Source organism: Diospyros lotus, chromosome 9 (assembly GCF_014633365.1).
Source record: "Diospyros lotus cultivar Yz01 chromosome 9, ASM1463336v1, whole genome shotgun sequence".
Lineage (NCBI taxonomy): Eukaryota > Viridiplantae > Streptophyta > Magnoliopsida > Ericales > Ebenaceae > Diospyros > Diospyros lotus.
Window position 1 is genome coordinate 9,883,644 of NC_068346.1, and position 16,130 is coordinate 9,899,773.

The 16,130-nt window shown below is 36.5% G+C and overlaps 2 protein-coding genes across 2 annotated transcripts; both read right to left on the bottom strand.

The window, feature by feature from the left end:
- Positions 1 to 4,977: 4,977 nt before the first annotated feature.
- Positions 4,978 to 7,961, bottom strand: LOC127809512 (uncharacterized protein At1g66480-like). The gene is made up of 2 exons (XM_052348354.1): positions 7,166 to 7,961; positions 4,978 to 5,323 (listed from the first exon to the last, which is right to left on the bottom strand). The coding sequence occupies exons 1-2, from the start codon at positions 7,778 to 7,780 to the stop codon at positions 5,267 to 5,269; spliced, it is 672 nt and encodes a 223-aa protein (XP_052204314.1). The 5' UTR covers positions 7,781 to 7,961; the 3' UTR covers positions 4,978 to 5,266.
- A 3,068-nt stretch (positions 7,962 to 11,029) lies between these two features.
- LOC127810643 (U-box domain-containing protein 11-like) lies at positions 11,030 to 15,594 on the bottom strand. The gene is made up of 4 exons (XM_052350216.1): positions 15,070 to 15,594; positions 12,946 to 13,062; positions 12,415 to 12,864; positions 11,030 to 12,306 (listed from the first exon to the last, which is right to left on the bottom strand). Exons 1-4 carry the CDS (start codon positions 15,370 to 15,372, stop codon positions 11,236 to 11,238), a joined length of 1,941 nt encoding a protein of 646 aa, XP_052206176.1. The 5' UTR covers positions 15,373 to 15,594; the 3' UTR covers positions 11,030 to 11,235.
- Between the last annotated feature and the right edge of the window lie 536 nt (positions 15,595 to 16,130).

Genomic DNA, 16,130 nt, shown 5'->3' on the forward strand with positions numbered 1-16,130 from the left:
GCACGTCAAATTGTTAGTGCGGTTTGAAGACCAAACCAGACCGATCTGGTTTGGATGTGGCCAAACCGCACCAATTCAGATTGGTCTGGATTGGTGCAGTTTACCATAGTTTGAAAATAACCTGTTTAACATATAACCTCCAACTTATTATAAATAATCTGTTTAACATACACTTGAAAAGTGTTATCAACTTGAGAAATACACATAATTGTACCCATTTTAGGCTGCATTTCAGGCTGCACTTAGCCAAATCTCTTTATCAACTTAAGAAGTTCTCATTGCTCACAAGTCACAACCTATTTTAGACCCAATAACAACAAACAAACAAACACTAGACATTAATAAAAATACACACACCTATCTATTAAAGAATCGATATTGGCTGCCAGGTACACGGAATGATCCTTGTTGGTGAGATTGGTGAACCGCTTTGGCCTGAGCTTCGGCCCTAGCTATGTCTCGTAGTCGTAGCCGTCGGTCCTCTCATCTGCCTCGATCTGTCGCAGCCGGCGGTGGAACCGTGGGTGTGGGCTGTCGACGATAATCCGAGGACGAGGAGAAAGAGAAAGACAAAGAGAAGACGTCGAGACGATGGAATAGAAGGGTGCAACAGCAGAGGCGATCGAATTGGGACGAACTGGGGAAGGGTTGCGTGGGTGGGGGAGGGCTGAAGGGGGTTGCCGATTAGGGTTGTGCGGGTGGAGAGGGCTGGATGGGGTTGCCGATTAGGGTTGCATGCCTGGGGGAGGGTGTGTAGGTGAAGGAGGGGGCTACCAATTGCAATTAGGGTTGCGGGTGGGGGAGGGGGATCTGTCGATTACGATTAAGGATTATTGTTTTGGGTGGGAGAGGGTTGCACGGGGCTGGGTGCTTTTATAATATATTTTTTTATTTTTATTATTTTTTTTATTTTTTGAGTAGTTCGGTTTAAAACCGAACCGCCTACTGTCTAAACTGCGAACCGCGTGGTTTGGACAGCCTTCAAACCGTTTCAACCGCCAAATAAAAAAATCGATCGGTTCGATCTGGTTCGATTTGGTCTGGTCGGTTTCCGCGATGCACCAATTATTTTGAACACCCCTAGTGTGGTGGTTATCTTTGAAACACAGAATCAGAGATCTCATTTTGATGTTACAGAACTATTTTTTATTTTGAAAATGGAAAAAATGGCCCAAAATATTTTTTGGATCGTTTGTAAATTACATAAAATGGTTAAAAAAATATTTTCGACGATGAAATGTAGTTGAGAGGGAGGATGTAGTGAAAATCAAGGACAGAGATATGAGGTAGCGAGAGTCGGGGTAGCGACGATTGACGGTGAGATGTGAGGCTATGAGAGTTGGGGCAATGAGAGGGTTAGTGGCAAGCGAGGTGACAACAACAAAGGGAAGGGTGTGTAGTGGCGATGAGAGGCTGTATAGAGAGAGAGGGGATGCAGCGACGATTGACAGTGAAAGGCGAGACATACGACCGCAACAAAAGGAATGGTGTGCATCGGCGACGAGAGATGGCGAAGAGGGAAAATGCCACGACGATCGACAATGAGAGGTGAGATGGTGAGAGGTGAGGCAACAAGAGGGTCGGTGATGAGAGACAAAACAACGATGAAAGATGATGCAAGGCAAGGTGGCTGTTGCCGGAGAAAAAGAGGAATAGGCAAGCAACGTGACAAAGGAATGAGAGAGGGATGAAAGAGAGAAATATAGTTTCTTAGAGAAAGGAATATAAATATATTATTTATATCAGATAAATGATATAATATTTGATATTTGTATATATATTTATAGATTGTTGAAAAAGAAAGGAATACGGTGATATATATGTATATATGTTAAATAATATATTTATAAAATTATATTTATAAAAAAGTCACTATTTTTATTAATTTACATTTTATCCTGTACTTTTGTTTTCTACCTTTTTTTTAAAATATTATTTTTTTATTTCCATTTTATATAAAAAATATTTCTCGTATCCGTTTCCGTGCAATACTAGTTACCAAATAAAAGGTGTCATGAGATTTTTTTATGGCATTTGATTAGAGTTAAGAATTAAGAAATGCTTTTGTTTAATTATTCTCTCTTTTGTGAAATAAAGGGATATAAAAATTTAAAACTTCTAATGTGAAACAAAATCTGGAGTAGAAAACAAAATTATGTTTTAGATAGAATTATCCCTAATTACCATTTAAGATTATAAATATTTCATTTATCAAATATTATCTATATCTATATCTATATCCATCTATTTATTTATACTATTATTAAGCAAACACACAATTTGATGTGACATTTTTTTAATTCTCTTAAAATACTCCTTTTATGAACCTTTGTTTAAAAAAAATATTTTAACAAGTTTTAAACTTATGACTCCTAATTTTAACTAACTTAGTAACACAAAAGATCTTATTTTGTTCAATATTTTACATGAAAAAGATAAAAATTACACTACACCTATATATCAACATATATACACAATAAATTTTTATTTAAAATATTTTATTTTTTGACATATATACTTATATAACACAGATCACCCTTCTAATATTAATTACGTATATATTTTTGTCAAATACACTTTTTTCAATCACTAGACAAGGTGCAATTTTACATGATTTATCCAAACATTAATTTTTTTTATCTGAAAAGTAATTATTATAAGGATAATGTTAATTAATATCCTGTTACTGGTATTTCCCGCACACTTCTCCTGGGTTAGATTGAGTCCAATAGACCGGCCCAATTGCCTAAAACCCAGTAAGCCCAGTTGAGCTCGTCAGACAAGTTCATACATCGTTGAAATTTGAGCTCAAATCACGAAACCAAGCGAGCTCTCAAGTAAACTCCCAGCAAAACTTCAAGCGAGCTCTCAGTGATATACCCAATGAACTGCCCACAATGTTTCTAGCTTGCTGGCATAACCGTTCAGCTCGCCAGTCAAACTATTCAGCCTGCGTAACAACATTGCTGCTAAATAAACGGAGGCAGGGACCCACCTGCTTTATCTGATATAAACAAAATCCCTGGTAATATGGAGCCCACTTTTGATTTTATGGAGATGATAAGGACATCTTGTCCCCCATGATATCAACTCTACACTTTTGTATTTTATGCAATTGTAAACACCCCTCACTATAAATAAGGGTCGGATCACCATTGTAAGGGAGAGAACAAAAATTAATTACATATTGTTACTCTGCTGGAATAACCAGAGAATAGTCGTGGAGTAGATATTGTTCCAGCCGAACCATGTAAAATTCCCTTGTCTTTTATTTCTACTTATAATCCTTTCTCTTTGCATTTTGGCTCATTTTTTCTCATTACGGGCCTACGAATCATGGTCGGCTCAATTTGAATGTCAACATATCCTAAAAGCTATTATATTATTTTCAATTCCTATATATTCTTATTAATTAATGATAAATATATCGTATTTTCAATTATTTCATCACTTAATAGAATTGTTTTAAGTTTAAAAATAAGGAATGATAATTGAAATAACTGTACAACATTACCCTATGGATCAGCTTTTCGGTACAATTTGTCCAAACCAAAAAGTATTATCCTTACTCTTTTTATATTGATTCTCTAGATGGCAAAAATATTTTACAATAATGCCAAATATTTACTAACTAATATAGACTTTTCAACCTAATAGATTATAGTCAAATTTATATTTTTGTTCTTGTAATTTTATAATTTTTTTTATGTATCCACTTTAATTTTTCGTTATTTTAATTATACTTATAGATCATGTATTTTTGAATCAATTACACACTTCACCAGAATTGAGTTAGAGTGTGCAATACATATATATTGAAATGCTCAAATTACCCTACTTGTCGACAACCATCATTGCCATAGCTTTTTCCTTCAATGGCCGATGACTATTCAAATACATAGGATGGAGAAGAAAATGGGATAGGATGAAAAAGATTTGTAGGGGGTGAGGGATTTGTAGAGATGGTGGTTGACAACGAGGTTGTGTGGGTTATATCGTAGGACAAAAAGCAAGTGGCAATGGGGCAAGGAAGGTAGTCGGTAACAAGTATAGAGGATAGATGAGGTGCAAGTTAATGGTTATGGCGAAGGATGAAGATGACTATTGGATATAACGGAGAGCAATTGGCGGTAAAAAAGCATAGGCGGTGGTGGAAAGTGCAGAGGTTATTGTCAGCGGTGGTGGAAGACGAAGAAATGAAAGAGCTGTTTGTTAGGGAAGATGAATCGGTCAAATGGATAGTTAGTTGTTGTGACTAAAAGAAGAAGATGGACAGTTGGAGGCATTGCTAACTAAGAAAACTATTATCAGAGAAGACAAAACAAGAGGTATCGTCGACAAGAGAAGACTGATGGTTGGTCGCAATGATCGGAGAGGGCACAAACAATCATTGTCAACTGATGCAGTTGACAATGACTGCGAGGGCTTGACGGTGGTCATCGACGTTGAACACACCTTCTCCCCTATCCTTTATACTTGTCATCAGGCACCTCTCCTATCTTGTTGCTAGCTGTTTTTTGAACGTGTGCGCGTGGGGGATAATTTTGTGATTTCAGCATGTGTATGTTGCACGCTCTAATTCAATTCTAGTGAGGTGTGCAATTGGTTTGAAATTAAATACACAGTCAAAGGATGTAATCAAAACAACGAAAAATTCAAGTGATCACACAAAAAAATGTTGAAGTATAAAAACAAAAATATAAATTTGATAAACAGATTACCAATCATGAATTTGGGTAATAGCAAACTTCAGTCCTTGAAATATTCCGAGCCCTTGCTAGGCTAAATATCTCATATAATATTGCACGCTCTCAATAATTTTAGAAAGACTTTAATATCACTTATAACACTATAAATTCTTAAAGAAGTAATAATCAGGGGGCGACTTTTTCGTATTCATGGAATTAATTAAGGTCTCCCAATAAACTATTGTAGTAGAATTGATTAGTGACACGAGCTATGATTCTCCGTTTTCCATTTGAGAAGACGAAAAGCAATGGATTGCATAGGAGTTGAGCATGGAGATGCATTAACAATCTGTCATTACAATATACTATGCTATTTTTAACTATTTATCTGATCGATCAAGCATGGCAACAACTTCGGTTGACACATCCATGCATGTACAAAAGCAGCGCACATGAAACTGTCTACATTTGTGGATCAGAAAGCTGAACAACTCGTCAAGGAAGGTGGATTCAGCTTAGTTAATTGCACATATTCAAAACTTCTGATCATCATCTCTTCTTCTTCTTCTTCTTCTTCTCTATGCTACAGCCAGCTTTATTTCTCCCTCGCTGATAGGCAAAAAGCCCACTCGCTTCTGCAAAAATGAGTAAAAGTTTTGGTAAAGCATTAATCACCTTTTCAAAAGCATCATTAGAATGGCTGAGCAGTTATAATTAAGGTCATCCCAGTGGTTGTTTTTAAATGTCAAGAGCCTTAGGATCACGACATATATAGTCAATAAAGAAGCAAAAGGAAAAAGAAAATTTTCAGTGCACAAAACAAAACTCTCAAGTGTTTTTAGGGTCAAGAAAACATTGTTTAAATTGCCGCTTACCTTCTTTTACAAGAAATAGAACGCATAATCTTTAGTTACAAATTAAGAAATATAACTTCACACATACAATATAAGGGTGGTCAAAGATTACAAGAATATAGAAATGAAAAGTGAAATTGGAGAGAAAAGCAAGATGATGACAAAGAAGGGTTTGGTCAAGGGATGTTTACATTTCCATGAAGGAGGCTCAATATTTTGTGCTTACCTAATCAAAGTAGTGTGAACTTGTTGGGTCTTGCACGCGAAGTAAAAGTTAAAAACAAAACCAAAAGTAAGCTTCAAATTAAGGCGCAATTGGACGAAACACAAGTCTATTAAGGCAGGCGCCCACAATCCCTAACTAGCCTCATTAACTGTGATTTTTTTGTTTTGATAAATAAGATTATATTATTCCAAGCATAAATATCGGTAGCAATTGAAATTAACGAGATTTGAATTTAAGATTTTAAATTCACCTTATTATTATCACCTATCACCCCATTACATTTTCATTGTGATTGTGATGTCTTTTTTTTACTGACAAGTACTTACAATTGTACCATCTTTCGATTAATATCGAATAAACTCACTTAAACAAATAATTATTTAGTTGTGGAAAGAAAGGTTCAGAATGAAATTTTCTCAATAAGACTAACAACATGTTTAGTTTGGGCCGTTCTCATCTTAAACATGATAAGACCCGTATTCTTGACAGAGTACAGATAAGGATTTTTTTTTTTAGATTAGCTCTAAGACCACATTTAAATATGGCATTTAAACCCACTTTATGCATGCAAGATTCAAAAAGTTATAATTATAAATTCTCTTTTACTTTTGGTAAGTATAATTATAAGATTATCTCTATGAAGTTAAGAATTAATAATAAAAACATATACAAATTAAGAACTTGGGTAAAAGAATAAACTTAGAATGGCGTATGTACAGAACTTGAATATAGTCATAAAGGAAGGAAGAAAAAAAAGAAAGAAAGAATATGACAGTGATATATAATCATAAAAAAAGACTTGCACATATTTTGATGGACATATTTTATTTAAAAATTCTAAAAAAATACTATTTTGGAATTAAATAGGGAGTCAGACATGATCGTGTAGAAGTTGACATGTTCGTTCAATTGCCATATATGTGTGTGAAAGGGTAGCTTTGAAATTGGCCTAGGGATTTTCAGTTAATGAAGCAGCTAGCTTTATGTTGGGTAATGCATAGGGATGTTTTAATTTTTTTTTTTTTTTTTTTTTGGGTAGGTGATCTATTTTGCAGTTCCCTTTGGGGACTACTGGTTGGTTGGGGGGTAGGTCTTTGAATAGGATCTTGCTAACAAACACACATACATACATGATTAAAGATGGTTTTATGATGCTTGCTAATTAATGAACAAAGCTGATTTGATTCATGATCCACCAAGCAACAACTTTAAAGTATGCAACTTAATCATTCAAAATGACAATAATATAAAATCTCTCTAAATGTAATATCTTTAAATAAAATATTATTTTTGCTTCTAATTATATGACTGACAAATTGTGAGAGAGTGTTTATTTTCTCGGAAAATTTCAAATGCCCAGGAAACAATGGCCATGTCCGAAGTGGAAGGAAACATACCTCACGAGCCTTGAAGTCCTTCACTACCACTCTTTCATGCCCGCCCTTCCAATGTGGCTGTTGCTGCCCCGACAACGGCGCCTCCTCGCCTGCTGCGGCCGCCTCGTTGGCCATGCAAAGCTCCAGAATCCTCTTCGCCGCGTCAGCCTCATCCTTGCTCTCCGCCATTAACCTCGCCACCTCCGACCTCGGCAGCCTCATCTTCAACCTCATCTTCCCATCCTCCACGGTCGACTGTCCCCTCGGCTCCCGGACCGCATTGCTCGCCGGCTTCATCGCCGAGAGGTCAGAAACCGACCTCCTCGCGAGCATTAGGCTCTCGAGACGGTCCTTGGCGCTCATTTGAATCCCCGACCGGACTCTCCTCGGGGCCTTCTCGTCCGAAACCTTGGGCAGCTCCACCAGAAAGTACAGCCGCTTGGGCTTCAGCTCCTGCCAAGGATCCAGCGGCTTTGCTCGGACGCCGAAGTGCTTCACGGCCTCGGATTCCAGCACGACGTAGCCGGGATAGTCCTTGACAACGTCGCCGGCTTTCACCGGCGTCTTCAACCTCATTGTCTCGCCGTTTATCTTCATGATCTTTGCAGTTTTTCTGGCGCCTAAAGTGTTCCCCATGGCGCTATGGCTACAGTGAAGCGGACTCTCAGGGGAAGAAAAAACCAAAGCGGTGTGTTTCGGTAGTTGTGAGAAAAAACACAGATTTATGGGCAGTGGTTGTGATTGTTAGGGATCTCCGGTCAAAGAAAGATTGCCAATTTTTGAGAAGGAGCAGAGTCGTTGACAAATTGGGAAGAAACAATTTATATATATATAATGATATACACAACAATTATATAAGATCCTACACATAATTAAAGCAGAAAAGATGGTACGTGAGACCCTTCCATTCCATCATCTACGCATAACCGACAAAACTTGCTTATTTTCCCATTTTCTAAGGTGAAATCATTATGAGGAGTTTACATAAAGTTATGAAGAAGTTGAAAATGGATCCAAAGCCCGCCCGTGATGTGTGGGTGGGGGATAAGATATGGTTATCCTAATGACAATGGGGTTTGGTTTGCTTTGCCTGAATGAGAGTACTGACACTTGTGTGGATTGGACAAATCATTAAAAGATTCCCTTTCACATTGTCCCTTGTTTGACTTTTATATGCTAATCTATTATTAAGGAATTATATTTATATATAGTCATATCCTGACTAATTCTTCTGTTTTTATTTATTACCAACTATTTCACGTCCCAATGCTTTTTTTTTATAATTTTTTTATTGGCATGCAATAATAGAGTTCCCCCCCCAACCCCCCCCCCCCCCTAATTCATAGTATAACATCCTATCATTTTCAAACTAATTAATTGTTGGTTAAATATAGACAATAATTAAGAGGGTAGAGTATATAAATTCTGTTAATCACTTACTTGTGGCAGTGTATATATTTTGCAAAAGATCATTGCACCGGCTGTAATTACTCTTTGAAGTTTCTCATTAATGTTTTCTTACTGTTTCTCTCTTGACTCTTTTGTCAAAAATTTCTTCCATTCTATTTAGTATTAATTCTTCTCCTCATATGAGTAGTATCTTAATGTTTTCATTACCTGACCAAATCATTTTATTTCTACTGTTAGTATATCTATAAAAAAACCAATTAGGAATATTAATTTTTACTTCAATTCAACAAGAATTTAACAAATTCAATCCTATAAATCTTAAATCATTTTTGTCAAATAACAAGGATCTGAATTAGGGTCGCAAATGTTTGACTCGATAAAAGATTGTTTGAATTCGTTTGTTAAGGTAAACGAGTCAAGTTTGAGTCTAATTTTAAAACTCAATTTGTAAAGGAGTCGATGTTGACCTCAATAAAGTTCTACTCATTAAAGTTCAAGAATATGTTTGATTATAGTCTTGTGAATACTAATAGACTCAATTAGAGACTCGTAAATATGGTCAATTAGAAGTTTGTGAATAACTTGTAAATAATTTTATTTGTAAATATATTATTTCATACAAATTATCAAACTTTAAATTATTATAATAATACAATTAAATTGAATATGTTTAAAGTTAATATATATATTAATTTAATATATGTATATATAATAAAATAAAATAACAAATTAGGTTTAAACAAAATAATGGTTCTCGTGAACCCGAGCCTGCTAATGAGTTCAAGCTCGACCTTGACTCGTCAACTTTTTGACAATGACATAATTAATATATATAATCATCTTAATTAATTACGTATCACACTACAAAAAATCAACGTTTTAGCGACCAAAAATTTTGTTGCTAAAACATCAAAATTCGTCACTAAATTTTTTGGCTATGGATTTAGTGACGGGTAATTTTTCGTCGCTAAAAAGGGCGTGGTTGAAATTTAGTGACCAGGTTAGAGAAGAATTTTTTTTAGCAATGGAATTAGCGATGGAAAATAATTTTGTTGCTAATTAGCGCATGCCCACAAAATCAATGCGTACTAACCCTTGCACGCGCCGGGATAATAATCCCAGTAATAATTCCAAGTGTTATACCTTGGAATCGAATACCCAATCTCCAAGGACCAAGCACCTGTATGCACGTGCGCGAGCCAGCCAATCTGAAAGCCTCATTGATTATTAATGTGCATAATTAAATTATATTTATAGTATTTTCTTTTAAATTTTCTAGAACTATAATTATAGTCTAAAATTTTTCAAACTTATTTAATGAATATTAATTTTAATATTAATGTTAGTAGAGGGAAATGAATATTAATTTTAAATTTAATATTTATTAATTTTATTTCATTACTAATTTAAATAGAAGTTTATAAATTATTATATTAGCAACAAAAAATTCAGTTCTTATTTTGATTTTTATTTGTAATTTTATATTTTATTAATTTTGTAACTTAACGAGGAAATTTTTTGTCATTAATTTTGAATTTAATTGAAATTTTTAAAAATTCTACACTTAACTATGAAAAATTTTATTATAATAAATTTTATTTTTGAACAAGATTACGATAATATTATATAAAAAATATTAATAAATAGATTTATTTTATTTTACTTCACCCTTTTCCAAGTAATTAGGTTCAACTTGCTTTCTCATTTCTCCTTTTCTAAAAGTTGAACCAGAACCCCAATAAGTCACTTGCAGCATCAAACTAAAGTCATGTTTCCACACACTGCTTCCATCTACCAAGTTTTAGCTGTAACTGATTTGGCTAAGTACTAAACCTAAACCATTTTTGTCTAGATCTTGAGGATTCCTATGCGTAGAAAATGCAACCCCAACCCATTGCTCCACCTAGTAGGTTAAGATTTGTCGGGAATAAGTCTACACTAGCCCGTCCTTGTTATACCCAAGAAGCCATTTAAATATTGAAACCAGCAACATCCTATATTAAATTTTAATCACAGTATCATTAACTCAATTCATCTTTAAACTTAAAATAATCTCATGGCAAGTGAGGCCAACTAGGTAGGACCCAGATGGCAGAACGAGGCAAGTCATGGAACTCAACTTGAGACCTCTCCTATTAACACATCTGTGCTACTGGGCTGCCCACCCTAGTGGCGCTGAACCAATTATGATAATAAAAGGTTTACATACACAATCTCCCTAAACTTTTTAGTTTTGTACCTCGGTAGAGTTCTGATTATTAGTTCAATTAGACTGCAATTACTGGGAAAGGATTTATTATTTCTCTTGCAAAAGTATTTCCAATCACCAACAACCTGGCCATTTGCAAGCCCATGGTTGCAGGTTTTACATGGAAAGGGAGACGAGTTTTCTTGTTGAGAAAATTATTTCAAGCACTTGAAAAACGTATTTTCAATCCAGCAATAGAACAAAGAGATCAATCTCATAGTAAGGAATCTCAGAAAAAACAGATTGAATGAAATTATCACTTGAAACGAATTCACAGAAAGCTATGAGAATAGAGTTTCATCCTCATGCTTATGTACTCAGTTTTCACATCCAAAGGGAATAATTTAATTAATAATCCGAATAAGAAGAAAGAGGATGAAAAAAAAAAGGAATCATAACGGAAAGAAATAACTTCTCCACACTTGCTAGAAAGTTAGCGCTGCTGCAACTTTTGAAGATGCTCCAACAATGAAGTCGCCTTTCGCTTGGCCCTCTCGGTGCCACTCTTGGCAAGCTCAGACAGAGGTATTAAAGCACCAAGCCTACTTATACAGGAGAGATTCTCAGTATCTCTCTTGCACAAGGAAAGTAAAATGGCTGCTGCGTTCTCTTTCGTACGAGGAGAACCTGTTCTCAAAAGATCAATCAGGACTGGTATAGTGCTAGCTTTCACGATGGCTACCTTAGCCTCTCCGTGGCTGGCAAGAACCGATAGTATGGTCAGGGCTTCATCTACCATGCAATTGCTTGAATCAGTAAGCATCTTGAGCAATGCTGTAACAATCCCTGCCCTCACTGCTCTACCCCTGTTTCCTTGATAAGTGCACAAATTGAATAGTGCCGTTGCAGCATCCTTCTTTCCCCTCACACTTCCATTCTGGAGCAATTCTACCAAAGCTGGTACCGCTCCTGATGCACCGATTATTATTTTGTTCTCATCTGCAAGTGACAGGCTAAAAAGGGTTGCCGCTGCATTTTCTCTTGCCTTCATGCTGCCAGCTCTAAGGACTTGGACAATAGATGGAGTTGCATTAGCAAGCATTATAAGTCCTTTGTTGTTTTCATATATTGAGAGGTTGAGAATGGAGGTGACAGCATTTTCTTGAGTTAAACTGTCATCGGATGTTAATAGGTTAACAAGCGTTGGAATGGCTCCTGCTTCTGCTATTAGTATCCTATTATCTGTACTTCTTTTGGATAGTGATCGGATTTCAGCAACAGCTGCCCTGCGTTCCTCAACAGATGAGCATGAGAGCTTGTGAACAAGGGCTTCAATGGCTGCTATATCCCCAGAAACATCACGGAATGATCCATCACTCTTTTTTATCCTGCCGTTTGTCAATGCCATTGGTTGCTCCATATTGTTCTTAGCACACCACTGAGCAATTAGGCTCCTCAAGACATAATTTGGGGTGAGAGTGAGATTCTTGAGTTTTTGCTGTGTTTTTGGGCATGTTGTGTTGCCGCAATCGATCCATCTTTGTATATACGACCTCTCATATGTCTGTAAAATCAAGGGGACATAAAATTAAGATGCAACAATAACTAGACAATCGAGGTTTTAGTAATGCATCAAAATGCATTAAATCAACTGATGAAAGGATGGACCCACCTGCCCCGTGGCCACAATAACAGGATCTCTCATTAGTTCTAGTGATATTGGGCAAAGAAAGTCAACAGGAATGACAGGAGAGTCACGTTTTTTATTCTCTTCCAGATGATCAATGGTTGTCCTGAGTTCCCTGCCCGTGTCAATATTTGGTTGACACACTACCAATGATGCAAATGAATCTATTGGTCTTTCGGATTCAAGACTCGGCTGAATTTCTCTGTGGCCTTGTGAAACATTGCCGGTTGGGACCGGAGCTGCCTTCCTTTTGAAGTCATGATCAATATTACCTATATTCTCTATATGCAAACTTCCCGTTAGCCTACAGCTGAGTGGTTGTAGATCAATTTCTTTGTCTAGTGGCTGGGATAAGGCACGAGATAATATTGTTGTCCTTAAAGGCCCACCATATCTTTCAGTGGCTCTTCTCAATTGCGCTCTCACCAATTCAACCTGAAAAGTATGATTGTAGAGGACATTAACTAGTGCTAAATTCAGCCAAGTCAAAGACACTGCAGAGAACTCAAATCCTACCTGCTCCTGAACTTCCTCTGATATGTCAATTTGATCATAAGGTGTGTTCCCCAAAGCTTTCTCTAACTTCCATGTCACACATTGAAATTGAAAGGCAATTTTCTTGGCAGCCCCATCCTTTAATTTTTTTTTTAAAAAAAAGAGAAGAGTAAAAGTTAGATGGACAGAGAACAATTGTTTGAGAATGAACATCAGTCCAAAATAATTTCACCAACACTAGGTCTCCTATTTTACAACAAACAAACCAATTGAAACCTCCTTATTTTTGACTTATGGGTAACCACTAAACAGAAACAACAGTATGCTTTATCATACCAAATTGCTAGCATACACTTCAAAATCATATTCGGAGAAGTAGACTGTAAATATATGAAGAGCACACATAAACACGAAAGGACAATGTAGATCCAGGGCACATATATATCCCAAGTAGTGAAAATTGATGTATCAACTTATGCTTCAACGGTGGAACTTGTAGAGTTTAGACCTTACCGGCCAATGTATCCCTTGTTTCACTGAAAACCAGCCATGTATTCAAATTCAATTGAATGTCAATTCTAACATCAATTAATAATGATGGCACTGCTCCAGATGGCCTATACTATATAGGATGTACCCTAATTAGTGGTGCTGTTTCAAATAATACATATATATATATTTTCCATTCATGGGATTTGCTCATGAGGGCGAGCCTTGGTAGCAATTTTAAGGTTAATCCTCTGTGATTGGCAGGTTACGATTTGAATTGTGGAAACAGCCCTTTGCGAAAAAGCAAGGGCTCTGCAGAAAAAGACCCTCCCCTGACCCTTGGAAAGTGGAGATCTTCATTCACTGTGGATGGTCTTTTATAGGATATTTTCATCTTCTGTTTGCATGAAAATATTTCTCATTCAGAGAACCAAGTAGAACACACATGAACTCAATGTAGGAAGTTAAGTAAGATGGGGAAAACTCATGAAGGATGGTGTGGCACTTCCAGGTTAGGTGTTTAAATGGAAATAGGAAGATAGAAAGAACAAAGAAGAGTGTAGATCCAATGTGTTAAGCCAAGGATATGTTTTCATAAAGAAGTAGATGTAGAACACTAATCCATCTACATAAGAAGCATGGAGACAATACTTTTCAGGAACTTATAAATGCGTGTAGGATACTTGTCTGAACGTATCTGATAAGTTTTTAGCTTTTTTTCCTACTAGTAACCCTAGGGACACTTGGGTGGGACGACTATGTCCATCATGTGAGTAGCATATCCATTGGCTAAACAAATTGGAACCACCTTATGTTTTAGAAGCACAAGTTAAAACTCAATAAATAAACATAATCTAGATTTATATTTATTGGCCCTCCCTCCTTGAGTTTTTTTAACTTTAAGAATTTTAAATTCCAAAAATTTGAAAAGAGCTTTCCATTGCGCAAAAATATGAGCTATGTTTACACACAAGTGTAGGATATATAGAATAATTATTTGATGTCTCTGACTTCTTGTAGTTTTTCTGAATGCCCTTCAACCTCTAGTCTTTGGGGTGAAAGCATGCCAAGCAAATGAGAGATGAATGAGTTGAATCCAGTAATTGAATGCAAAAACTGAGTCGATTGGACCCCATTAAGATGGCAACCAGGTGAAGCATAATTTATAGACAAGCAAAGGGTATGAATTAGGAAGGATGCTGATTGAAAATTGAACAGCCTATTACAGCTCAGTGGCTGAAACTTGTACAAATTTGTGCTGTTAACTTGAACCGCATAAAAGTCCCAAATCCCAGTACAAATGCGGATACCAATTCATGGAGAACCTTAAAAACAGGTGACCGATTTTCTATAGATTACCAATAAATGCAACAAATACAAACAAATCCACTTTGTGATAGGAAAGGATACATTTTCCTGAATTAACTCACTATTTTGCACAAACTGCCTCGTTAAACTCAGCTAATTTATAGAGAAGACGACAAAAAGTTACTTAAAACATTTCCCAATTGAAAAATCAATTCATGACCAAAATTTCTTGAATCAACTCTTCATCAAGTTCCCAATCATAGATCAAGTAACAAGATTCAGAATAACTTCAAATTGGAAGATCAATTCACTAAAATATCTATCCAAATTCAGGTGAAACAGACTTACAGATGAGATCTTCGGATCGAAATTGCCGGCGACAGAGAGCAGCCTCTTCGCCGCCTGAATGGCCACCGCCAGATCGGACAAGCAACTGGCCGCCGCCGAGGACGACGCCGGAGAATCGGACGGCATCAAAGTGCAACCGGAATCCCTGATCTCTTCCAGCAAATGCGCCAAAAGCGAAACTCTCCGGGAAAGATCCGTACAGTCCTTCTTGAAAGCGCCGCCGAACCCCTGCGCGGACAGCTGCACGACGCCATGGACTAGGCGGAGTGTCGCCTGAATGTCGTCGCCGGCGACACCGGCCATTGGTGGGGGTGGGATTTTGGGTCCTCCTCCGTCCGGGTGTCTATGTGGAGTCGAGTGCGGAGACAAATGGAGTCATGATAGCGAGTTAATTAATTTGTCAGAAATTTTCGATTATTTTAATGTAATGACAATCGGAAACGCGAAATCATTAGGAAGAAGAGAACCGAGAGCAGTGACGAGTTTTGGGGAGGGAGATGGGCAATGGGGGCCAGTGACGAATCCGAGATTCCCGCAACAAAGTGAGAAATAGGTTGAATTTTTTTTTTTTTTGAACTAAATGGTGAAATTCCTAGACCTTTGATGAGCCCCAGCGACAAAATTTTTGTAGGAAGTTAAATTACGGGATCCAGTAATGAGATTCGAACACAAAACTTGCACCGACTATATAGCGGCTGAATTCAAAATTTTTTGGGATTAATGCGTGTACGGTCTCAACCGTTAAACTATGTTCGTGAGGAGAAATATGTTGAATTTTTTTATTTAGGCAAATGGGGTGAGATAAAATTGTATCGAGTTAATTTATTTTAAAAAATTTAAAATAAATTTATTTAAAAATTTAAGATAATAAGTGATATTATTTTTTTAAATTTATATTTTAATTAATAAGCACTGACTTTGGAGAGAAAGGAGGAATACAGTTGGATGGAGAATATTGTGAATTGGGTTTACAACAACAACAACTACTACTATAAACGCATCGAATTCTAATTCTAATTCTAATTCTAAATTCTAAACAGCTTTGTTTGTCTCTGTGCGTG